At 37.0% G+C, this 27043-nt stretch overlaps 1 protein-coding gene and 1 long non-coding RNA gene across 3 annotated transcripts in view; one reads left to right on the top strand and one right to left on the bottom strand.

Annotated features, from left to right (window-relative positions):
- LOC118165657 overlaps window positions 1–27043 on the top strand; it is a 99550-nt gene that overhangs the window by 66627 nt on the left and 5880 nt on the right. Inside the window, exons 2-3 of the long non-coding RNA XR_004750162.1 lie at window positions 16839–16954; window positions 18032–18102. This is a non-coding gene — a long non-coding RNA (uncharacterized LOC118165657). The remainder of the gene's footprint in view (window positions 1–16838; window positions 16955–18031; window positions 18103–27043) is intronic.
- DACH2 (dachshund family transcription factor 2) overlaps window positions 24387–27043 on the bottom strand; it is a 288158-nt gene continuing 285501 nt past the window's right edge. For both annotated transcript variants that reach the window (XM_035323846.1, XM_035323847.1), the window contains exon 12: window positions 24387–25420. In XM_035323846.1, coding sequence (XP_035179737.1) covers window positions 25383–25420 — 38 coding nt within the window. In that variant the 3' untranslated portion in view covers window positions 24387–25382. The remainder of the gene's footprint in view (window positions 25421–27043) is intronic.

The raw sequence follows: 27043 nt of genomic DNA, 5'->3' as shown, positions 1-27043 counted from the left end.
TGGAAAACTTTTATATCTAGTGTGTCATACATTTCCAGTGCTTCTGTTTTCAACCTAAATATTATTTTAACTTGTGGTGTTATTATATATTGGCTCACATAGGGGAACTGCAGAACTCTGCCTGCTGAGCATCATTAAGCACTTTGGTGCTCGGTGGGAGTTTGTTCATTAGGAGGCGTGTGTTATGAATTTTACTCTGTGTGTATCTTTGTCTGTGAGAGAAAGGGAGGGAAAGCAAAGCAATGAGAAGAAAATAGAAGACAAATCATTTACAGATACAAAATACCAAAATATCGATAATCCTACTTAACAGAAGCAGAAATGTGTTGCACAGAATAAAGTGAGCATCAACATGAGTGCTAGGAAGGAAAAGTCTCCTGAAACCTGTTGCTACTTCTGTTTGGAAACTTGCATTATTTCCTCAAGTTTAATCTGCTTAGCAAAGATCCACTTGTCTGCCAAACTTTGCCTTTTGGTTTATCATTTCATTTCAATTTAGGTATTTGGCTAATCATTTAATCTTCAGACATGTAAAGGTAACATTGTATAGTAGAATTTGTTTTAGTAAGTTATCTGTACTTATAAATGATTTTTACTGACAAGAACAAGAAGAATCAAGGTGTTGGATTTTTTTTTGTCCATTTTTAACATCTGAATCGCTGACATTCCTGTGCAGTAAAATTTTTGATTACTGTAAAAATAAGAATTCTTTTGACTTTTAATTTCTTTTATAAGAAGATATTCAATTTGAAAATGTTCAGTTTCATTTTGAGAATACTATAATACAATCGTAGAGGCAAAATAGTAAAATTTAAAATCATGTATGACTTTTTCAGATTTTATAATCTATAATCAAGATTTTTACAGTTGAGAATAATCTATGGAAGATTAATCCCTTATTTCATTTTATATGCCATTTATTAGGTATCAGAGACCATGGGGCTAAAGGATAGGATGCTGAAGTTCCTGGAAAAGGGTGTAGTTTTAAAGATATGCAAAAGGAATTTGATTTCTTTCTGAAGTATTAAAAATAATAATAAATCACTGGCTCAATTTTTATTCACACTAGCTTTATTTTATTATTTTGTAATTCTGTTGGGTTTTCTGATGTATCTGCTTATTTACGTCTATATGGATGTGAAGAAAATCAGGCTCAGCAAATGGTTTTTCAGTACAGATGCAGAATACCAACGCAGTATACCTTCTCAGCATGTGATATCCATAAGATTTTCAAACATACTTATTTTAACTTACTACGGTATGCATATGTAAGATAGCATTTTTCCCTTGCTATGTGTAGTAAAAACAAAAAATTACTATTATTGAAGGAGAGACATATGGAAAATAGATGCTATCTGTTCCTTTAAATTCTCTCTCTAAATATTTTTTTCTGTATGAAAGTAGCAAGAGCTTAAGCAACTCCTGCTGTCTTGTTGTTCGACATCCACTACTGCCCATCTGCCTATTGATTGGTAGGAAACTCCAAATGGGAATTTCATCTCATTAATCATGTCACATCACAGGGATTAAGACAAAAAAAATCCTTTATGCTTCACAGCAGCCATCAAATGCCCAGTAAGACAAGTGAACGAATATGATATGGATAGAATATCTTCCCACTAATTAAAGGTCATCTGCTAAAAACTGTGAGTCAGACTTGGTCAGTGTGCTATAATCTGTCTGCACATACTCTGCACAGAAACTGTGCAAAATGAAAGGAGCAGTGAAAATGTATTTATAATTCAAACGTTAGGATAGCCTGAGAATAAAACACATCCATTACGGAACACTATAGTGACAGTACTTGCAATAGTAGTTCCCCCTGAATAGCTACTTGCAAAACCCAGTTCCATTGATTCTCTTATTCCCCCTCACATCATCATTAATATCCATCCACATGGCATTTCCCCACTGATATGCTCTGTAATCCTCTTACACCACCATCAAATTGTTACTGTTCTACTCATAACCCACATAATCTGCATTATAAGATACTAGGATTTTTCTAAGCCTGTTTGGTACTGTAATGAGCAAGAAAAAGCAATTAAAATTGCTAAGATGTGACTGAGCAGGTGAGGTGAGGTTTCCTTACAGTTAGGGCACCGTGGCAGATGAGAGGGACACACACAGCCTTGGAAGAAAGCCAACTTATTAATGGAATTTGACCATGCAAAACTTGTTGAAATCCCTCTAGAACATCAAATGCCACATTATAATATCTTTACTGTGGTCTCTGCCATTCCCAGGAAGTCTTTAATTCCCTTTTTAGAGTATGATTTTTCAGTAATATTTCCCAAAGCAAGATTTGTGGGATGCATTTTGCTTTGCATTTATGTTTTGCTTTGTCCCTGTAATGAAAGCTCTCATGAGTTAAAAGCAAGTAGGTGGTTTTCCTTTTTGGTTGGAAAGAAAACTTCAGGGAATTATTAAGGTTTATTTTGACAGAACTAAACAACTAATTATTTGTTGCTTTTAAGCTGATAAACAATTAAAAATTCATAGAGATTTTGTCCCTGAAATCACTGCTTAAAACATAATATTTAAAATGTTAGAGGTCATTTTAGTTATGCTAATGACTTGAAATGGAGGTTAGATGATAATACAGATATAGTTTTAATTAAGAGACTTGGAAATGTGATGATAAAGTAACATAAGTTGTCTTGCTTACTAAAGCAAGCAATATAATACTGTATACTGCCAGTATATGAACTGACAAGATAGGGAAATTCTTATGATTTAGTATTTGCATTTTGAATGCGTTTATGAGCCTGTAATTTGTTTGCATCGTTTTATAAGATTCCAGCAAATGATTGTATCTCTGAGCATGTTATCCTGAAGAGAGAAATTGCTTATCAGTGTTCACAATTATTAATTTTACAGAGTTCATGACATTAGCAGAGAGATCAGAATTTTTCCATTGACCTTCATGCTTAGAGGAAGTTCACGCTGAAGTCTATATTAAACCAGAAATACAACCATCCATATATTTGAAATTTCCAAATTTCTAGGTAAAAGACAGCAGACAAATATTTGAATCTTAGCAGTATTTCTCTGATGAGTAGACTTACTTTTTTATTATTATTATTTTTTTATTTTTTCCAGGCTTGTAAAATTTAATAGTAAAAAAATCACTATTCATACATCTTCAGAGACTTTCAGGGACCATCAGTAAATCTTTTAATATTTGCAACATATTGTATTTTGCTAGACTTGTTTTAGCAAATATGTGTCCCAATGTAAGTGATTATTTATTTATTTATTTATTTTTCAGAAAGGTAAAATTTGAAGTAGATAAATTTTGTGTAAAATTTCAATTTTAATAGTAGGTATTTTGTACCCTTGGTAAGGAGATGCATGATGCATCTAACCATAATGGGTAACACTAGTAATTCTCCTGGTATCATATAGTGTGCTTTAAAACAAGAGACAGAATAATTGAGTTTTATATATACTGAGGATGAATAAGGATATGCAGAGATAAAAAAGCTTTTATATATATATATATATGTTTAATACATGTATATATATATATACATGTTTATATACATGTATACGGTATCATGTTCAATGTCCAAGCTAGTTCAGAACAAGCTGATATGTCAATTCACCATAGCAGAGAATTATGTAAGATATTGCCAGTAGTTGTTGAGCACATCATTAAGGCATTTTGGCAGGGCTAGATGGTGTGGTTGGAGAACACAGGTATAACCACGCAGCACGGATCGTCCTCTGGTGCTCACATGCCATTGTCTGCACTCCTACTGCTCTTCACAGTTGAGCCCAATGGGTTCCTAAAACAGAAGGTCGACGTACTGTGTGATGAAGATATACGTCCTTGCAGTCTTTGAATTTTGATCTTATAAAGCTGTCAATACCAGTTATTTCCTTACATAGTGACAGTTAATCACCTCAAGTCTGACAAATATTGAATAATCTACTCAACCTTTTGCCATTCAGAGGCAAGCTGACAAATCTTTCTTCTTGGCTATCTTGTTTGTTAACAACTTTTCTGACCAAAGAACAACACTTTTTCTTCAGACACCAGAAATCTTCATCCCAAACTTCCTAAGACATTCAGCAAGCAAGTCAGCGCATGTGCAGGAGCCCTTAAAGTTTCACGTGGCAAATTTCCCACTTTTCTTTTCAAGCAGTTATTTTACATTTATCTTACAGTGAGAGAACAGCGATACAATAGGTTTGATATCTAAACATTGTAATTTGGTACTGCATTCAGAAAAACAGGTTTGAATGAACCATGAGGCATTTCCATTACTTTTATAAAAGAAAACACATTATGTAACACCAGTACATTTGAAATGCAGAGAAATACAGTGCTAAAACCAGCTTCTGTGATAGTAAGATAAAAAATACCCTGTATCTGCCCAGCAGGATAAGGAGAATACATTTTATTTGTTGCTTGCTCTCTCATTTGCTCCTTGTCAAAATGACCGTGGGTTAAGAGTTAATAAACTCTTTAGTTTCTTTAAGTTACAGATTGCATTTCTTGTTCAAAGCCCTTATAGCCTCCTTCTGGTTAAAGGTATATATTACGGTATGTAAAGGTGCTCTTTGATGACGTGCCACTATATATAGTGCCGCAGATCATGCTGTGAAGTGTGTGCGCAAGGAGGCAGTCCTCTGAGCTGTCCCGTGAATGTGGGACCTGAGGAGGGGTGGTGGCACCGTGGAGCAGAGCAGGCCTAGCAGCGTGTAGGCCTCATGGCCTGGTAGCCACCGACTGCCACATCTGCATGGGGTTTATCCAGACAAGTGGCCTGTGGGTAATTGAGCCATTTTTCATTTTTGCATCTGCATTCCTCCAACTTCACTCTGTTTTGAAAATGGAAGAAATAACTTGTGTTCAAATATCCTTTTTTTTTTTTTTTTTTTTTTAGAGTGTCAATGTCCAGACTTATCTGAGATGTCTTTATCAGCTTTCTTCACATTCCTAGCCAGGTCTGGTACCGTTTTAAACAAGAACAGTCCCTCTTTCATAGAAATTATGGGAGAATCCAATCCAAAAAAAAAAAAAAAAAAAAGACAGGTTGTTAGTGAGATGGGAACAATCCCTCCAGATACTCTCCTTCATAGCATGTATTGATTTCTAGTGTTTTATGGTAAGCAAAAGTTTAACAAACATAATTTTATGAAAATGACAATTGAAGAGGACATCTGGTGAGAATTCATTTATGCCTTTTTACATTTTTAACAACCTGGCTATTTTTATTCTTCTCATCCTCTCAAAGGGAGTACAATGTAATGAAGCATGGAGCTGGAACTAGGCCACACCTCAGCTGGAAAATGTCAAATTCTATTATGCCACCCTCAAAAGCATAAATCATAGCTGCACATTTTTTAAGGGTAGAAAAAAGGGAGGGAACAATATAAAACATTTATCTGAATTCATGAAGATATAACACATAATGGTAGTGTGGGTTATCACTTATATAAAAAATTACAAAAATATTTAAAGGCTAAAATCTGTAATACATAATCTCTTATCTTTGCTGAGGAATCCTTCTGAACATCATTCACTTTTTTGCATTTAATTTTTCCTGTTGTCAGCTAACAAACTAACCGGCTTAATGTCAGGAACTACTAGCTGTTTTGTTGCTTGAAACATTTCATATATGAAATGCTTTAATGGTCTGCAGAATGTACTAGACAACTATAATATCCTGGATTCCACACTTTGCTTCTGGGGAGGAAGAGTCTGTCTCTTTGGAGCAGCAATAGCACAGTTCATAGCTATTAAAACAACTGAATAGCATTTACTAAGCATTTAGGAGGAGGATGGAAGACTAACAGACTCATTTGTTCACCCTCACTCTTCCTGTTTTCTTCAATATTCCTTTTATTCCAAGAGGACTGAATTATCTAAGTCTGACTTTACTCACAGTAAGTTTCTGTCTTTTGGGATATGTTCTGTACTTCTCCTTTTGACAACAGTAATTTTAAAAATCTTTTTAGTATAATAAGACATTCATACATGTGGCTATATGACGTTTATGTGGACTGCTGATACCGTACAAGATTATATACCTCTGTTAGATTTTGTTTGTTTGTTTGTTTGCCACTCAGCCTTTAGCAGATGAGGATCTTGGACTGAGTTTTTAAAACACAGACTTACACAGTCTAAGGCTACTAGCCTCTCTGAACTCTTTTGTCTAGCCAGCTTCCAAAATACATATCAGGCTGATTATAGTGAACAGATTATTGTATATTTACTGTAAAACAAATAGGCTACATTCATCATTATGTACGTGACTACAAGGTGGCATGGACCCAAACTCAGTCTCACTGCTACCACCTGAAAGCTCTTACTATAGTAAAACACTTACTGTACACATAATATAATTTATTATCTAGTAAATATTTTCATAATTTGAAGTGCAGCTTATACTTCTACAGTTTTTGAGATCCTGGTTAAATCTCTTCAGGGCTTTAGATTCAGGACATGGACTATTGTGGTGCAATCTGTGGTGGTCTCCAGTTCCTAGAGGCATTTGTTCCCTTGGACCTGGCTCAGTGCAGCCAATTTATGGTTATTTAGTAGAAACTGCCACTTTGTTGAAATAGCAGAGGTGACAATTACACCTACTGCTTTGACCAACATTCCTGGCATCACAGACCGAAACCAACAAGTACTCTGAAGTTAAGGCCAAACTTTTAAATCTGACATGAATCTTATTTAAACCCAGACTAGAAAGTGGAGGATGAGTTGGGTGTGCTACTGAGCACATGCATTGCAGAATTCAGCATCTGCTGGTGGTTCTCTGTTGCTGAAAGCATGCGCCCCTGTATCGCATTGCAGGAGGCCATCCAGGAAGCAATAAAGGTTTCTATTGTCACATGAACATTCATCTGAAATTCTTAATCTTGGGTTTGAATCTAAAAGGAGTGCTGACTGCTCAGCATGGTCTTAGAAAACCCTTGCATGAGATGGGGCAAGAAGGCAAAGAGATTTTGCTCTACTAAGTGATATTTCTGTCAACTAATATTTATTTATATAAACAATACCAACTTTTCATTTTCTTCACTGAGAAGGCTACACTGTCTTTAACTGCTGATTAGAGAAAGATCTTAAACCAAATTGTATTACTGTTATTTAACCTCACTGTGTATCATGTGTTTCCAACTTGTATCCAAATTATGCTTTTGTGCACTAGATGTTTTAGTGTTAGACATTTGAAATCTTATCTGCCATTTACTTTTCTTACTGAGTTAATCTGCTTGGCTTTAAATAGTCTGTCCAAAGTCACTGTGGAATGGATCAAAAGAGGAGCACTCAGCTTATGTTGAAGTTTAAGAAGCTATTCTTTAGAAGAGTTATTATTAAGAGTTCTTAAGCTGTTCATAACTGTTTATGTAGCTATTCTTAGGATGCAGGATGGCAAGTAGTAGTTGAAGATTTAAAGTTGAAGGCAAATAGTTCAAGAATGTTGTGGTTTGTTATGCAAGGTTTCAGCAGCAGTAATATATTCCTTTTCTTCCTGACTGCTGCTTCATGCATACGGTACGTAGCCAGTTTAGTTTGGACAGCAAAGCCATCTTCTGTGATAGTTATTCTGTGAAACAGATAAAGAAACAATTTGGCTTTAAAAGATGCTGAGGAATTAAAAAATAAAATAAAATAAGTCGGGGCAGTTCCCTGAGGAAGCCAAGCAGTCCCAGCTCTGCCCTCGAAGCAGTGGGCACAGCTCAGGGCAGCACAGGAAGGCACTGTGAGCAGGAGATCTGCAAGGCGGAAACCTAGCCTAGCCTCACCCTTCACTCCCACATACTGGGAAGCTCAGGCTCACAGAGGAACCTTTCCTTTGCCTCCAGGTGTTCAAAGTTAGGACAGGAGTGGCATTCCCCCTTGCCTAGCATGCTCCTGGTGGCAGAGCCTGCTTCCCAGTACAGGGCTGTGGCAGGGTAGGAGCCCAGCCTCAGGTAAAAGAGATATTTGGTGTCTGAAACTGCCGCTAGAGTTCATTTTGTTCCCTCAAATGAAGAAATTAAAAGCATGAATAGCAAAACAGAATATGTGGGTGTGCTAATGATGTATAATTCCCAGGTAAATGCTACCTGTGTGCCACCAAGTGTGTGGTGCTTGCCAGCTCTACTCTTGCTGCTGGGGGACACTGTGCTCCCCGCGCTGAGTGGGATGGGTCCAGGAGGAGAGCAGAGCATCGCTGCAGGATTTAACTGGTTTGCTTTGCAGACAGCTTTTAGCAGTCTGTAAAGTGTTAATGTTCAGTTTCTTTTGCTCAGCCATAGATAGACATGCTAGTGCAAGTTTTCAGCTATCCACTAACACTTAGTTTAGAACTCAGCGGATTTTTTTTTTCCAGTGTTTGAGTAGACATTTGGCAATGTGTGAAGTGTCAGATGAGTGCTGGTGAATTTGAAAATGGGGGTGAATGTTTGTATCAGGGAAGGAGAATATATTCACAGCAGAAAGCATTCAACCTGAGACCGGAGGTACCTGAAATAAAGTAGCTTTAAACTAGTCTATTCCAATTACATTAAAAGCTAAAGCTGAACCTGCCCTGCACAGCTGACACTTTACCGACTTGATCAGCAAATATTGAAATCTAGCATCAAGGGACTAGCTGCATGCTTGAGACTTAATCAATATAAACCGAATACAGTAAAGGTTTAAACCATGGCCTAAACATAACATACAGAGGGAGAATGTGGCTGAAAAGCCCTCTCTGAAAGTGCCAGCTGCTAGCATTCAGTGGAACAGACACCTCTGCCAGCCTTGACACTCCTGCTCCTGGGGAGCCCCAGCCCTGCATCCACCCAGGTGCCCGTGCCAACACAACGGCGTTGGAAGTAAAGCGTGCGTGAAGTGCTCCTGCATTGCTTCCCAGGGTGAAGCCTCAATACATAGCCCTCTGCCGCTGTGCATCGTGCTGCGGAGAAGGGCACAGGTGCAAATGCTCAGTTTTCTAATGCCTATGGGACATAGGACCTTCCCTATAGATCTTCATCTAAATGATGAAAGACTCGGTAAATATAAAATGTTAGTCACTGGACTATTGTTATGGAACTTCACTATTAGATTTATTGCTGCTTCTATTAATTCCATTTAGTCTATTAGATTATCCTCTATTAATTTATCAGAGCTTTTTTTTGGTTTTTGTTTTTTTTCGCCCTCATCTGCAAAGTGCTCAATGTTGACAATGACAGAAACCTCACAGGAAGCATTGACAAGGCTTGAAAAATAATTCTGAAGCTCTTGTGTTGCTAAGGAAGTCTCATCAGTAGAACCAACAATTTGAGATTGTTTTCTCAGCAGTACATGAGATAAATGAGAACTATTTCCAGATTCAGTAATTCTGAAATCTGAAGGAAATATCTTATCAGTTTGCTGGCCACCCTGAATAGAATACATCAAGAAAGATTAATAGGAAACAGGGATACCTGTTTTGTTTTATATGAAAAGAAAAACAGGCTAACTTTATTAAATTATAAAAGAGTATGTATGAGGTTTGAAATGCTGGCAACATTGTAATGTATGCTTGAGTATCTTCCAAATTTTTTCCAGTGGACACAGGAATCTCTCAGGAAAACTTTATTTACAGAATATCAAACTAAGTTGCAGATGTATAAAGGAGTTTTCTGTTTCACCAGCTGCAAAATATTACTGTTTTAAGATTGAGCATCCTCAAATGTATGACAAATGTATTTAACAGTCGAATAAATGCAATTAATATGAACCCAAAAGCCTAGCTCTAAATACAAACAAACACCAACCTTTGGCTCTTCCCTATCTATAGCAAACTCTCATTATGTTTATTAAATGTCAAGTATTCTGTACCACTTCCATAGGAGTAGGACTGGGACCTTGGAGCAATAGTGGCAGGTGATATTTTACTGTAGCTGTAGCATACTTGAACCATCCAAGGGGAATACATGACACATATCTGTGTAGCTCAATTTACTGTGCCTGGTTAGACAAGCACAAGTGTTCAAGTGCAGTACATTTTCAGTATGTAGATATTTGTGTTACAGGACATGTTTAGAAGCACATAGGGGTGTATGAAATCTTTTTGATGGATCATCAAAACATGTAGAATACTTCTTGGGAAAAAATCTGCATTTCTTAAGATCATCAGGTTAGTCAAGCTACAACTAAACAAAAGCGTATTTAGGCATTGATAGTTACTGAATGATGATACCTATTCCTCAATGAAGAATCTATAATTCTTTTTTTAAATTAAAACCTTTAAAAAATTTAACTTCAAATCTTTCCTGTATACAATCATAATTGTGTTGTAGCAGTAATTAATTTTGTGTGCTTTTCATCATTTAGAGATTTTAATAGTACACTTGACTGAGTTACAAATAAAGCCTCCACAGATGAGGAATGTTCCACTTGTATCATGTGGTTCTGGTTTGAAGATTTCTTGTGAAGGGAGGAGGGAACTATTTTTTCTTTTGACAATAAAAATAGATCACATCTATTTTTGGACTCTGAATGCAATCTACTTTTTTAATTCTCAGAGAGTGACTATGATTCGCTGAATATATTTCCGATGCTTCAGCTTCAACAGCGTAAAGATACTGTCCATGCTTCTCAGCATCTGGGAGAAATCTGCATAACTTCCCTGGTCCTTGATAAGCTGACCTTATTGAAGATCTCCCTTATGCTTTTAGGAATTTCTGTTTTTCTGATGCTTTGATTTTCCTTTGCTTTTTCTCGCCTTTCTGGAGTAGTTTGAGACTCTGAATCCATGAACGTCAGTGTTATTTGTGGACCGACTCATTTGTTACTGAGTTTTTTTTTTGTTGTTGGTTTTTTTTTGTTTTTTTTTTTTGTTTTTGTTTTTGTTTTTTTTTGTTTTTTTTCCATGGGACAACATAACATAGGATCTAAGCATTGGTTTGCTTTTATATAGTGTAGTTAATCTGATCAAGGCACTATAAATGTGCTCTGTGCAAACAAATTCATATAAATCACAAAGCAGTATTCAATCTGTGTCTTCCTTTAGCTTTTTTTCTACAATAAATGTGTTTATCTCCTATGCACTTCAATCATGTGGTATCTATTTCCATATTTAAACATGAAGTTATTGTTTTTGTTTGTTTGTTTGTTTCATATAAATGGACTTGGTGCATAAATTCTTAAATCTAAACTAGTTGACCTAAGCTGTGTACTGAGGTTACAAGAAATGTCTGAGTTTGCCGTCTGTTGGAACTACAGCCAAGCCTTAGCAATGTGTGTGGTGTGAGTGAATGTATACACGCACACACGTGTTTTAAAAACAGACACTTTCTTTAGGCACTGATATCACATTCTGTTATGGGGAAGCAACAAGTTCAATTGCGTCTTTACGCAACAAATACTTCATTTTGGAGAAGTTTCAATAATAATCACCAATTATCAGGCAGCACTTCTTGAAATGAATGAAGCCTTGCTAGAGGATTTGAGTTTTGATAAGTCCACCGTCAGTTTGGAAATCTACCCAATTTCTTACAGTCTGACAAGAATTTTACTCTTCCTGTGCAATAGACAGCTTAAATACTATTGACAAAAGATTGTAGCATGGTTTTCTATTGTGTTTGTGCATTTCTGTTTTATGAGTTGGCACCTTGGGGTATAGATACTGCTCTAAATACATTTCTAATCATCCTCTTTTATTTCTGTTCCCAGTTACACATAGAATATTTTCATGAGCTTGTTTGGGGTGGGGTGGAAGCGGGAGGTTGTCCCGGGTTTCTATTTTGTCACATATTGTCATATAAAGAAAAAATGATATTAGGTAATATGTAGATACCTTTAATAAGTTAATACTAAATCATTCAAATTCTCAGTTTTCTGCACAGGCTGCTAGAGGAATAGATTTAATGGATCTACGTAGAACAACTTTTCTACATTGCTTATATGTTCTCATCAAGCAGAGCATTGCATCATGTAGAAAAAGCCCTGTATTGTGGGTAGACCTTGTCTACTGAAGAGATACTGCTTCGTAGGAATGAGTACTTTAATTGTGGGAGAGTCTATGTGTATCTTCTGTATAAGTGTTTCTTTATATATTTTGAGACACAACGCCTAAGAATACAGCACAGAATATGATAATGCAAAATATAGAAAAAAACACATTTGATTACCATTTGTATTTTTAATCTCATTTCAGGAGAATGCCAAAACCAAACTTCAGCAGTCATATCCATCTGTATTATTCCTCATGACAGTATAAAATAGTGAGACAGTTCCACAGACTAGATTAAGAATCATAGTTTATATTGCAGCATAAAATTGCTGAAATTGTGTAGAAATCTGTATTGTGGATCATAAATTAATGCAAAAACTCCAAGCTATTTTTTTCACTTTGTCTGTTTAAGCTACTGGGCAAGTTGTTGCATGAATAAATATATTTTGTTCCTCTGAAACCGTGTAATATTAAATGCTGTGTTGTTGGCATAAAATATAAGTTGATCAGACAGACAAAGATTATTATTCTGACAACAGCATACACAAGGGTATCATTGTACATTGAATTTCAGTATGTAATATGGTATAAATCTTCATGAGATGCTCAACTTGTATTGGCTGCACAGAAGGTGCTTTTCCTTATTAAATATGGGAGATGGTCCCAGAGGATTTTTTAAAAATATCTTTATCCATTTTTTTCTTCTAGTCTCTGGGCCCTGGAAGGCTGACAGATACAGCTGGGTAAGCATTTCTCGTTTGAACGCTTGACTACAGGCACTTGAGCCCCTGTAATGTTTTACCTTGGCAGAAAACTATCAAATCCTACACAAATTCCACCTTTCCCATTCCGTAAGTGGATGTGTGTGAGCTCCATCTACATCCTGTAGGACAAAAAATAGCTTAATTTTGCAAAACATTACCAACGAAGCACTAAAAGGATAGCTGCTTGGATTCTGCACTTCTCTTGTTCCTTGCTGTCATTGACTACCAGACCATGGGGATGCTGACAGGCACCCTCACTGTCGTGCCATGCACAAAATGAAGGAGCAAGGGCACAAAATAAAATGCCCTCTTCTTGAATTTAAACTATTTGGATTATTTTGCTGACCAAAGCCAGTATACTATCTCTTTATTAAACGTAAGTAAATGGGAGACTGGGAGAGTGCTTTAAATAGATAAAAATAGCTCCCCCTAAGGTGGTCAACCTAGTCCATCTTTAAGCAGAGTATTAGCAGTACCATGCCCACTACCTAAGTGCCCAGCTGACAAACTGAAGCTTAAAATTAAACATTGTGCGTGGGCAAATCCAATGCAAAAGCTTTTGTAACAGAAAGCATGCTAGATTGTTAGGCCAAACTGAGAGTTCTGAGGCTATAGTACAAATTGGAGCACTTTGCTCCAGTTAATACTGAATAAAATACCAATGGATTCACTGGAATTGAAACAGTAGAGCCATCCTACAGGAAAACCTTAGGTACTCAACTACAGAGTGATGGTTTTGCTTACACTGAATCAGTGGAGATCTTAAAAACAGTTAATTTTATGTTATCTTACTTCTTCTACCTTTATTGCTCAGGTAAGTACTTACCAACTGGGAAGACTGTGGACAAAGAGGTATACTTCATTCTGAATTGATGAAATGAACATCCCTCCATAGATTTGTATGTTTAATGGAACAAGCCACTTATTTAATCTCCTTTTCTCCATTTGTAAATGAGAACAAGGTAGAGCACCAATGTGATGGTCGTTGAAGACACACACACATCTATATTTTATAAATGCATACATACATGTCTCATTATCCCAGAGTGGCTAAGGTCACTAGTGTGGAAGGTAGAGCTCAGACCTGACACGTGTGTCCTTTCTTTAGGTCAGACAAATTCAGGGCTCACTGCTAGAATGCCAAATATTTAACTACTTTTTTTTTTTTTTTTTTTCAAAATTATTGTTCTTCATTATGAAAAGTTGTCAGTTGTGATATTTCAGACCTTTTAGAGCCCATATGAAAAGAATTGCCAATAAAACTCAGTGTTTTTTTTTTTTTATTATTATTATTATTATTTTTACAATTAATAACATCAAAGTCTGACCAGCTGCTTAAAATCTTTTTTTTATCCAGGTGCTTTCTGTTATAGCTTTATAGCTTGATGCACTTAAAATTTTAGGCTATACCAGTATTTTTTATATCAGTACTAACTATAAAATCTATATGCATTACTTTTATAGCATAAATTAGGACTGTGGAATTATTGTTACAGGACACATTATTAGTGTTGTCTCTGTGCTACCGGTTTCTGTATTACTGCATTGAGAAAGAGTAACAGTTCTAGGAAGGATGAAAAAACACTTTTTTCACCATCCAAAGGGCTAAGAAACTGCATATATCATTTTCAAAATTAGCCATCACATGTAAAGTTAAATTGGGTACAGCTAAATAATAAAAGTGCATTTTTAGGTGCTCTTCAAATGAGGTCATGGTGTTTATGAATTTCCAAGTATTACTCTGTGCTTCAGAAAATCCAGTGGCAATCCATGGAACAATGGTGAGAAATGTCTCTCATGCACACACATAGTCAATTTAAAAAATGCACGAAGCATAACTTGAAGGCTAAATCACATTTATAGTTCCCAAAGTATTTTTTAAAATGTGTATGAATGGATATTGATGTGTGAAAACTATTCTAATGAGGAAATGGTAAACTATTGTGTTAATTTATAGTGAATATACCGTATTTACCATTAATTACACCTAATTTTAACCTCCTTTAACTGCCCATCCTCATCAGCTTTTAGGCAAGTCAGTTTACACCATTTCTTTATTCTTTGCCAGCACCTCCATACATCAGTCCCAATATTATTTATCATTATCTTATCATTTATTTGCAGCTTATTCATAGTGATTTTCTTCTTGCAAAATTTTTATAATTTGAAATTGCAGACCAGAAATGCAACTGCTTCTGCAGATTCCTCCCCATAAACAGAAACAGTCCTGTGGAAAGGATGGGCTTGGAATGTCACCTCTTCCTGGCAATTACAGCTGCCGGAGCCTAAGACTCTGCCCTTTTTAAAAACAAATTCTCAATAACAGTACTGCCTTCTCTGAATTTTCTTTCTCTGCTTAGATTTCTGAAGACCCTCCAGGTAGGCCTCGCTGCATGTATTTGTTGTATGCTCTGTACACCACGGGAAGGACAGGACAGCCACCAGACATTGTGAGAATTGAGGGGTAGCATTTCTTGTGCAAACACTGATCCAACTAGAACACTTCAAAAATTTGATCCAGGAGGAGAAATGATCACTGAGGCTGCTCTCCTTCAGGGTGTCTGTAACTCAGAATAATAGCTCTTGAGTTATTAGCTGGCTTTGTTTGGCATTCATCTTCTGAAGTTACTGCCAAAGGCATAGAGGCAGAAGAAAGCATAATACCACACTGATAAATATGTGACATTTCCCCTCCCCAGAACTTTATAAAATGGAAAGGCATAATTGGAACGTTAGTAAATATAATGGATCAGAATTTGTTTATTCATTTTTTCCCAGATTGAACCTTTGCAACATCAGATTTCAAAGTGAAGTGAATGACTTTCATGTCTGATTTATAAAACTTTCACATGAAGAATGTACAGTGGAAACAAAATAAACGCTCATTTGGCTGTAATTTGTCAGTTGTGAGAACTGATCAGATTAGGAAAAAAACAGATGAGAAAGCAAGCTAAGCCTGCAAACAGAACGAGTCTGTCATCTTGTGAACTGTGCATCTTCCATTGGCCAGTGGGTGGGATGGGGAGGCCCATGAGGTCTTGTGTGACTCTTCCATTCCTCTTCTGTCCCCTTTGCCACCATGGTGTTTGTGGCTTTTATCTTGTTCTTATCTCTCATCTATAAAATTTGAGCAAAGAGCAGCGCAAAGAAAAAGGTATTGAGCAGCAGAGTTACCATGCACAGCAATAATGTCTCTAAGGTAAATTTCAGATGGTAAAGCAATCCACACTAAAATATTGCTTCCAGTTTATAATTCAGTGTTCCTGTTTTTCTCTGGTGGGAAAAAAGATCTAAGATTTAAATTTGATGTTCATTATTCTTTTTGTCTCTGAGTGAGCATCTTTATGAAACAGTCAGATCTGACAGAGGCTTGGTGAATAGCTGGGAGATTCAGACGGGAAGGTTTTTCTGCTGCCCTTCCCCCATACGTTAAATCATAGTGATGTGCCTTTATTTTATCCTTTGATGATAGAGTATATTAAAACCAGAATTAAGGCTGTATTCAACTCTTTTCAATTTGCAATGCAGTGTGTGATGAACTATAGTTAAGAGCAATTAGTAAATGATTTTGCTATTTAGAAGATCGTTTGCCAAATATGTTACCACACTTTTTCCATAACTGTATTTTCCAATATCAATTAGGAAATGGCCATAAAGATTCCCAGCTACTGTTCATGAAAACTTAATGTACAGAGCTATGATAGTTGCACTGAGATAATGTGTACAAATAGGGATGGCAGAAGAGAAGACTCACCATATCGGGCGAAACCAAAGGGCATCTCCCCTGCAATATGACAAAGGAAAAGTAGGAGCAACTATGCATCAAGGCTACATATGTCTGAGCCTAGAAATCCATGAGGACATTTAAGCCAAAGGCTGTATCTGTGTGCTTAATCATCCTAGATAGCTTTTTTTTTTTTTTTTTTTTTTTTTTTTTTTCTTGCCTGAACTTGTGGAATCACTCTGGATGCAGGCTATCAGTAGCTCTCCATCAGAGGTCCCACAGCAGAAAGGATTGCTTCCTTCTATTGCTTTACCCTGATACCTGATACTTTCACTTGGTAGTGCTCATTTCTTGTATTAAATGCCAAATACTAATTTTCTAGTCATTTTCTTTGTGGATTAAATGGACCTCTTTCTCTCACAGGAGCTGACCACAGTTGCCCTTATTTTCCTGGATTCATTTTATGGCCAAAAGCATGGGATGGTGATTTCCTTCAATCCTGGAAATAAATGGTGCTTTCGGGAGACAGAGCACTGAGGGTGAGGGCTTTCTGCTTTTCCATCTTGTTTCCACAGCCATACAACACAGTATTTGCTCATAGCAATGCCAGAAGCTTTGGGCTGAGGATCTGGAGTGTTACAGAACCAACTGCTTAAAAAGTTTCAGGGAAGGTTCTAGTTGTGAAATGCCTGATTTTGGTGGGAAAGACCTTGACCTCCTTAAACTTAATTAAAAAGAGGAGGCTTAAAAGCAAGGGATCCTCTGTGGTGCTTCCAAGAGTCTAACAGCAGCTTTATCACTGTGTTAGAGTTCATAAGAAATAAGCACTGAATTGTGCAAACTTCAGATCTAGTGCCCTATTGGAAGTGAAGGAAGTCTCAGAAGTGAAAAGATTATTTTACAAAAATAATTAAAAAAAAGTAATCTCAGGCAATGGTGTCACCAAAGAACAACTACCAAGATATGTGTGTATCCATGAAAATGACTCCTAGAGTCTTTCCAAAATCACTTCTCTATGTAAATCAGGGAGATGTATGCTTATGCCCTTGAATTCTTTAACTGTAGAAATGTCTTTTTCTCCTATATAACAGATGCACAACGGGAATGGCAATGTTTTATAACTTAGGCTTTTAAATAATAAATAAATGGCTTACATTCTCAGCTTGAGAAGTCTTGATGTTTGGCGTAATGTGTAATACTGAAGTATACAAATATTTTTAGAAAGAGTTATTTATATTCCTTTTTAAAAGGAATATAAAACCTCACAAATAAGATAAAACATCACAGTCTGTTTCTAAATACTTTGCATCTTAATATGGTTGAAGTTCAGGCAGTAAATAATTTCTGAGTTTTTCCCTTGAGCTGCGTAGTTCTTTTCATATGTAATTATTCTCTGAGTGCATTAGATAATGCTATGGTTCCCACAGCTGTATACACATCTATAAATCATTAATGAGGCAGTTAGCTGAAACAAAACTATAAAAGATTTGCATTACCCGGCAGAACCCAGCCTTAACTGACTTCCAGTTATTTACAATTAATTTTTCCATTTGGAATAATGATTGCAAGTAACTTTGTTGTTTTTATTTAAAAAAAATATTATTTTTATTTCTTAGGAATTAGATGCTGACTACTCATCAAAAGTTTTTACAACAGGACCCTGTCAATGGACAGTAATGATCTTGAGGTAATCTTGTTCTTATGCACAAGTATAGACTTATCCCCCCATAAATGGAAGAGGATACAGGATGGGAGCAGGGGGGGTGTAGTAAAATGGGGACAGGAGTAAGTACAAACTTTTTTTTTTTTTTTAATCATGTAACTAAGTTTATCAACAATCACTTTCCTTTCCTAATTACAGCATCTAGTTGAAAACCAGCACAATTAATAAAGCTGGCTACAGCTCTAGATAGAATAAACTGTGTGCATGGGGACTGAGTAAATATTTCTGTATTTCTATTTTATAAGACTGTAAGATAGATGTTAAGTGAAAAATAATGCAAAAGCTGTTAAGTAAATATTAATCCTTTATGCCATTTTAAAGGTGACTTTTATAGAAATACAGCACACAAAGTAAATCCTTGTTAGCGTGTCATTATTTGAGCAAGTCACAGGCACTGAGGCTGTGAGATGGACCCTAGACATACACAACTGAAGATCTGCTCTCTCTGCCACGTAAGCATAACTCTCATTGACATTAATGGGCTGGGGATGTGTACATCAGGAAGGGATGTCATGTTCAAATTCCTGATAAAACTTAAGCCCAAAAGAGCCAGAGCCCATTTGCAGCAGCTGATGTTATCTTCATTATCTTTCAATCTTTAATTTTCAAAATGCTTAAGCAGTTAGATCCAATCAGTAGTAACTGCTGGTCATTTCTCTGTTTCTAAATCATCGCTGTAAAACCTGACGTGTCGAGGTGCACTCCACTGAAACTGCTGTCCTTGGAAAACAGTCCTTCTCTGAGACTTCATCAAGCAATACCTCTTTTCCCCTCACTACTCTTACTGGGTACCAGATGCATAAATAGCTGTTCGGGCCTGTTTCTCTCCCCCTGCCTCACACTTCCATCTGTGAAAATTGGGGAGCTGGGCTAAGCAGAGCAGGGAACTGAAATCAGCACAGTGGGCATAGACAGGGGCAGCTGTGATGAGCATTAGGAGCTTCGACTTCTCTGTAGGTTTTGTAGACCAAAAGACGCATACTGGTAAATACAGGAAAGTTTAATTCTGAGTGACAGTAAAGCTAGCAGCTGCTTTCTTCACCTTATCAATAGGTGCCAGTGAAAGGCCACTACAATTGATCTCAAAAATGTGGGCCCCATGACAATCAAACACTCGTAACCTTGAAAATCTTGCAATCTAGTGCTGAAGTAATTTTTTTCCCAGGTTATGTTCCGCTGGATTATGTTACGATGTGTAATGTAAAGTAACGTGACAAGACTAGACATGGGTCATTCAGTCTGTCAGTAATTCAGAGCTCGGCAAATTGGCCCTCCCTCTTCACCAGTCCATGAACTTCACAGATACTTAACTTATTCATGCTACACTAGCTACCACATTATTTTAGCTGGAAAAGCCACTGTGATGTACAAAATCTGAGAGGCTTTTCTTTTGGAGATTGGGCTGGTACCAGATGAGCAAACAGTGTTATTTTCATTAAGCTATCACATCCTGTCAACATAGCACTGGCAATTACATTTCAAATAATTGCATAGTTGACAAATGCACAGTGTCATTTAGACTATCGTCCTTTGAATGTGTTCATGATCTTTCTTATCTTTCTTTCTGGGCTTGATTTCCTGGGGTAGGGAAGGGTTTTTTATTCTTTTTAAAAACATAGATCTCCTTTAACTTTTTATGCTCACCCATGGTTTTGCTTACCTTCCCCCCCCCCCCCCCCAACTGAGAGGTCCACCACATTCCAGAAAGTACTAAACTGATCCATTCCTTTCTCAGGTGGATTCTGAACAGAATGTGTTTCTACCTATCCCCAGAACAGTGTAAGAGAGATACCAAGGCTTTAGGGTTCCTTGGATTTTTTCTTTGAAGATGCCACAAATAATTTCAGCTAAAATAGAACTTTCATTTGTTGAAAATTTATTTGAAAAACTAATAACTATCAAAAATATGCAATTTACTTACAAGCTCTGTTATAAATCAGTCTTAATAAGTCTTAGTCCTGCAGTGCTTCTCATCACTATAGCAGACTTCTCATTTTTCTGTGACTCCTTGCAATATTATGATCGTGGCCTGGTTTTGATTTGGTTTCCAAGCCAGTGTCTGTGAATCAGCTCTGTGAATTAAACACAACAGCTTTTCTTTTTTATTATTATTATTATTATTTTATTTTTTTTCAAGTTAATGTGAGTATAACATAATAAATATTAGAAGAAATAAAGAATTACAATAAGGGTGTGAGGAATTCATTTGTTCCTTTGGAATGTAATCTCGTTATTAAACTACCAGGAAAAACCTATGAAAGGAATCTGTGATTTTTCCACTGTTTTGCACATTGTAGAGTCATTTCAACATGTGTAATATGGGTGTCAAATGCTAATAAATCAGCTGTCAAATACTTGCCATCAAATACTTGCACAGGTGTAAATGATCATGTAAAATGCAAAGTAGTGATCTGACACCAAAAATCTCTGATCACCATTCCTGTCTTCATCGGTTCTTTAGAACTATTAAAACAAAGCAGAACAACAACAACAACAACAAAGTCCAATCGGGACAATAGGGAGTTTAGCTAGGTTACTTACTAGCTTTTTTGTTGTTGTTGTTCTGTTTTCATACTTTTAGATTTTTTTTTCCCCATCTGACATCAAGGGAGAGAATGCAACAATTTAAATGACAATGCTTTGGACTGGTCTAGTAAGAAAAACATTGTGTTTTTGTAATAATAAGAATGATAAAACATTTTTTCCTGCCAAAACCTCTCTGTAAGTGCCGCAGCATCATCAACTGATGGCAGCACAGCTCTGGGAATAAACAGACTTCATGGCAGGAATCAACAGGGGAAACATGAAACAGGTATTTCCTCCTCATACACAGTGAAACAAGGTTAAAGTTTATTCTTTGTTTCTGTTTATTCTTTCTTCTCATCAAATTCATCTTTTAATGAAAAAAAAAAAAAAAAAAAGATTTTCTCCTTTGTATTTGGCCATTTCGGGGGGAGCACATTCATTTTCGGCCTGTGGCCTTCAGTCCTAAGACAAAGGTCTGAGGCCAAGGCCAGGAGCTGCAATGAGACCGGCATGGGCTCTGCAGGCTGCCTGTGTGCAGCCCCTGATGCTGGGTGGGCAGCGTGCTTCGGTCCCCGGCACTGCTCTGCCTCCAAAGGGCTTCTGTGCCCTGGTGCCGTGCACACATGCATGTGATACCATGGCATGGCTGCGCACGTAACAAGCAACACGCTGTGTTTATGTGTGGCTGCATGCTCGGAGAGCATTCAATACTCCAAGAGATTCTGCATTGCAATATTTATTATGAAGGAATTGTAATGCAGACTTTGTTAGGAAGAAACCATGCATTCACCCAACAATTCAAAATGTTCATGTTCATAATTTTTGGATTATGTCAACAGTCACATAATGAAGATATAGTAGAATCTTACTGTATTGCTGAATGGAATTCAGAATAATAGTACCTCTTTATTTTAAAAAATGAGCTCCAATTAGGTTTTTTTCCCATCCTTAGAATACCACACTCCAATTTTCATGCAAAAGACGATCTATTAAGTACAGTGCTAGCTGGCAAAAAGAAGCAGAAGTGGATGATATGATACAAAGGGAACAAGTCACAGTATTTGTGCTGTACTGACACAGAATTCATTTCAATTGATTTTTTGAGGTACGAGTGTAAAAGTATAGCAATTCATGTCATCTATGGAGTCAGAATTTTAAAAAATACTTGTTTTTCCTCTCCTTTTGTCCCAACTTCAAACAAAAGATGCCCTTATTTGCAGACAGAACTAAAGTCAAAATTTTTCTTAACAGTGATTTTTACAAGGCCCTAAACATTTGTGGTACAAATAACAAATAATTACAGCACATGGCCTGGGTTAAAAAAAATATATAAATGGCAAAACACCCTGCAAATCCCTTTCCCTCTACCATGCCTCCCTATGGCAGCAGGGGACAGGAGCACGGGCAGGATGCTGCGGTGCAGTGGTGGGAAGAAGCAGTGGGAGAGCAGCAGGAAGCCCGGGGGTCCAGACTGCTGCCAGAGGTAACGGAGCCCCAGCCCAGGGCCAGCAGGACTGGGTGCGCTCACATGGAGCCCAGAGCCCAGACACACAGCAGCGGTTGTGGAGCTCGGCAGAGGCTATGAAGGAAATGCGTAACAATTTGGGTTAGTCCACATTTTGTCATGTTACCAGAAATATTTTGTAAATAAATATATTAATGGGCCACTTACTTGTAGATAGCAATTACTTAAGCCAGCATTCAGCTTTTAATGCACTGCCATGCATTTATAACAGAGAGTGTTCTTGCTGTGTAGTACTATAGATCCAGGTTTTAAATTGAGATTGGTCACTATTGATTCCGTTAGTTTATTATGATAGCAGTCCACATTACACAGGATTCATAAAATTGCTGAAATACATAGTCCATTAACTTGCCTGCATTTAGCCCAGATCACCTTGTACCCAGCTACCACCACCTTCCTTGGCACAATGCCATCTCAGTGGCAATCCCTGACCAAGGAGCTGCTTTGTAGAGAACCGCAGCAGCTGTGGATGCAGGGGGCAGCGTGTTGAGAACTGTACGCACTGGCCTGTACTGGACACAGGACCACACCAGACAGAAATGTTTACTTTCCTGCTCTTTACAGATCGTATCTACATATAAAAGGCAATTCATTCCCCCCAGTCTTGTTTTTGAGTAAACAAGTCTCATCCCATCTCAGTCTTCTAATGACAAGAGAGACCTGGAGAATAGGACATGAACGCAATTTCCTCCTTGCATCCGTTTATGTGCTCAGTTGCAGTGCCTGGAACCAGCCAAAGTCTAAACGGTGGCTTTTTACACTGCATGAAGGACAAAAAGACACGTGCTGTGTCAGTCCCGTTCCCCAGAAGGGTGTGTGTTACTGGGAGTATTACCAAGGAGAGATAGGAAGTAAAATGAAAGAAAGAAAATTTGCAATCTCCGCTTTTTTTTTTTTTTTTTTTTTTTTTTTTTTTAATGTAAAAAAGCTCAGAGTCTTAGTTTGTCAATATTTACCAGGGGCTGCCTAATAAGGACTTAACAAAAGATTCAGTCTCTGAAGTTTATCAGTTTCCTAAATCTCATTTGCCAGTACTTTGACATTTAAAACTATTCTGGGAAGGGCAAATTAGAAATCAATGAAATCATCAACCCAGCATCAATGCAGCTTTAAGAAATGTAGATCAGCCACTCAGGAAAAAATGCTAAAATTGCCTTTATAGAGACTAAAGAAAAATGCAAAAAAAAATGCTAAAAGTTCAAAGACTGAAATATTACATTAAATCTTTCTAAAAAAATGCAAGATAGCAGGAACTTGTCAAAGAGCTATCTTCAAAATCTGCAATTCCTCAGAGCAATGCCAGTGTTCATTCAGTCAATCAATCAGAAACATTGCAGTATCCCAAGGACTGTTTTAAGTCCTTTTAAAAAAATAAGATATAGAAATAGGGTCTAACCCTCATCTCAGAGAATCCTGATGGAGTAGAAACTAAAATTAAGTAATCACAGAATTTAATTTCAGGTGCTGCAGCACACTTACTCACGAGCTTTTATTAAGAGTGTGGCAGCACTCACAGTTCGCAGAATGGTTTCTTCGTATCATTCAATTTTTGGTCATTTAATCACTGGCAGTGTGATTAATGCAGTTATTAGAATGCTTGCAATCCAACTAACATGGTATAAACCATGTTCGTACCTTGTAAGATGTGGTGAACTATTCTGATAATTACCTTGATCACCTGTAAAATGGAGACCAGCATGTTTTCTTTAACTAATACCTAGTTAAGCTAAAAGGTTTCTTTTAGGAAGGAAAAACCAAATGATTTTCCTTCTGCTGTATTATTATATAATGGTTTGAAATTACACTTTTAAAGTTAGGTAAAGTCTGTTAAACAAGACAGATAGAAAAAAAAAGTGATAAAATTAGAATTTTGAACAGTATACATATGTATACTTAGGCATATTTAAAGGAAATACATTCCCCATAGCTCTATTTAAAGGTGTTTGTTTGTTTTCCTTTGTTTTCAGCAATAGTAATTTAATTCAGGGTACGTGCATATACGCATCCACATATAAACTTGAGTTTATAAGCGTTGTGCCTTTGACCCATGAATCAGAGAGTGACCAGGTGATTACTTAATTCCACTTGACTCAAACCAACTTTCAGTCACCTATTTTGAGAAAGGAATCATAGAATGTTTCAGTTAATTGCAAAGTTTGGAATTTGCAACATAAAATAATTAGGAAAATGCTTGATACCAACCCACCCTCTTTATTAAGTAATTTCTTCAAGTATTTTTAATAGTGCAAAATATTGTTTTGCATTAGTACAATAACTATGGGAATTCACAGTCAAATAAAAAATCTTAAAAGATTTTCAAAGTCAAACAAAAAAATTTTAATACTGTATTTTTAGCAAGAACATTTTTAACAAAGAATGTGTACTTTAACTTAATATGGTACAACAGAGAAACCATACTTAAAATTTTCCATTATCTAACACTACTGCATATTCATTTTTTCATCTTAAAAGACCAAAAGCCAAGCTGAACGGAGCATAAAAAAAAGCATCAATTATAATCCTCGTATTACGTCAGCTATTAGGGTTTAGCTCACACTTTTGAGTTGGTCATCTAATGAAAGGACAATTTTTACATCATTCTTTTAAAAAATGTACACACATTTCTTTTTAAAACGTAATATATATCGAGTATCTGCTTCAGTAAACAAAGCTTAATTTATAAACACAATCGAAACAGCTCCATGTTGAACAGTTTCAGTGATAAACTGGACTTGTATGATGTACAGCCAGTGAGGACCTTTGTGGCTTAAAATCATTGTGCCATTGCTATACAGTAATAGCTACCTCCTTAGGAAAAAACAAAAACAAAAACAAAATGACAAAAAAGAGTTCTTTTTTGGGGGGTTGGGGGGTGGGGGGTGGAAATAATTCCTGTATGTGCTTAAAAATACTAAAACTCCTTTCTATCTCTGGGGACCTAAAAATGATCTGTTGCAACAGGCTTGGTTTGGTATGGTAAGCTTGTAAAAAGTCTCAATATTTCTTAATGACAATACGGCAGTTTTCGATGCAGCAACAGTAAATTGCTTGAAATTGTCCTTCAAGTTTCATGCTACAAATCCTGTTCTTCACACAGTACTGAAGGCATCAAAGGTTGGAAGGGACGTTTTTCATGAACTATATAGTCTTCAAATAGTGATCATTATACATTTTTCAACAATAGGTGTTTCCTTCAGTACATAATAGTAGGTTTGATGTATGTTCTGTTTTCTGGAGGAAAAAAAAAAAAAAGAAGAAAAAAGGTCAATCACAGAATTACACACTCTAGAATTATTTGAAACTTGAGTGGGTTTCCTTTATTTGTTTGTGGAGGGGTTTTGTTTTGTTTTGTTTTGTTTTTCTCAAGGCAAATTATCAGATCTGCAAGTGATATAAACTGAGTTTACAACAACATGTTGCATTGGAAAACCAGGCACCTGCTGACAAAGCCTTTCGAAGCCCTCGGTAAGTGAGGTTTGTGTTACGCCGGCAAATGAGCCTGTCTCGGTGCCTGGCACTTCGGTCCTGGCGGCACAGGTACAGGCACTCAGCTGGGCTGAACTTACAATAGTTTCTTGCACCAATAAATATTTCAAGGGTCATGTGACAGTAGTTTTCCAAGAAGTGATGTCATCCTTATCCCTGCTGTGTGTGTGGCTCAGTACCTGCCCTGGTGCCTCCCGGCGCCGAACCACCCACTTCCACCAGTGCCAGCCAGCCAGCAGTTGCCAAGCAGAGGCTGCAGATATTTTGATTTGCATTTCCCTCCTTTGTGACATTTGTTTTTGAGCTGAGTGCAGCCTGTGTTGTATCACTGTACTGGGTCTGGCTGGGATGTTAACTTTCCCTGCAGCAGCCCATACAGTGCTGCGCTCTGCACTTGTAGCTAGAACAGCAGTGGTATCACACCAGTGTTGTGTCTGCTGCTGAGCAGTGCTGGCACAGCATCAGGACTCTCTCTGACCCTCCTAGGGGGTGGGCAAAAAAATGAGAAACATCAGCAGGGCAGCTGACCTAAACCAACCAAAGGGATATTCCATACCATATGATGTCACACTCAGCAATAAAAGGTGGAAAAAGGAAGAAGAGGGGAGGGGTGGGCTCTCGTTGCGAAAACGTCTGTCCTCCTCCCGAACACCGGCTACGTGCGTTGAGGCCCTGCTTCAAGGACATGGTCAAGCATCGCTCATTTGTGGGAAGTAGAGAGTAATTTCTTTCCTCTGCACTTCCACATAGCCTTTACTTGTTTTGTTTAGTTATTCCCTTTCCCCGTCCCTCTTCCCCTTTCCTTTTTTTTTCCCTTTAGTTGAATTGTTTAATTAATAATAATATTTCCTTAATAATATATATATATATATATATATATTTCTCTTTAATTAAATCATCCTTATCTCAACCCGTGAGTTGTTCTTTCCTTTACTTCTTCCCCTCCTCATCTGAGGAGGGGGAGTGAGAGAGCGGTTGTGGTGTTCAACTGCCTAGCACGGTAAAACCACCACAATCACACGCCTCCGTAAGCCAGAGTAACATGGCATCAGCTTTACAGCACACCATCATTGTATGCGCAGCCCCTTCTAGAGAACTCTGCATTAAAATAAAACTGCATTGTGTTAAAAAATGTAATAGAAGTAAATCAATATATGCTTTTTGGAAACTTGTTCTTTCATTCAGAAGCCTACACATTTCTTTTTAAATTATTTTTCTTTATTTAGGGAAATAAATAGAAAGCCACTTACTTCCTTTATCAAAATATTCGTAGTTATACTACCCATCAACTGTGATTTTTCACATTAAGCAATGCTATGCCCAGAGAAAAAATAAATATTAAAATGCCCACAGAAACTAAAGCTAACA

Source organism: Oxyura jamaicensis, chromosome 4, assembly GCF_011077185.1.
Source record: "Oxyura jamaicensis isolate SHBP4307 breed ruddy duck chromosome 4, BPBGC_Ojam_1.0, whole genome shotgun sequence".
Taxonomy (NCBI): domain Eukaryota; kingdom Metazoa; phylum Chordata; class Aves; order Anseriformes; family Anatidae; genus Oxyura; species Oxyura jamaicensis.
Note: the sequence above shows the minus strand (reverse complement) of the source record. Positions and strands in the feature narration are given on the sequence as shown.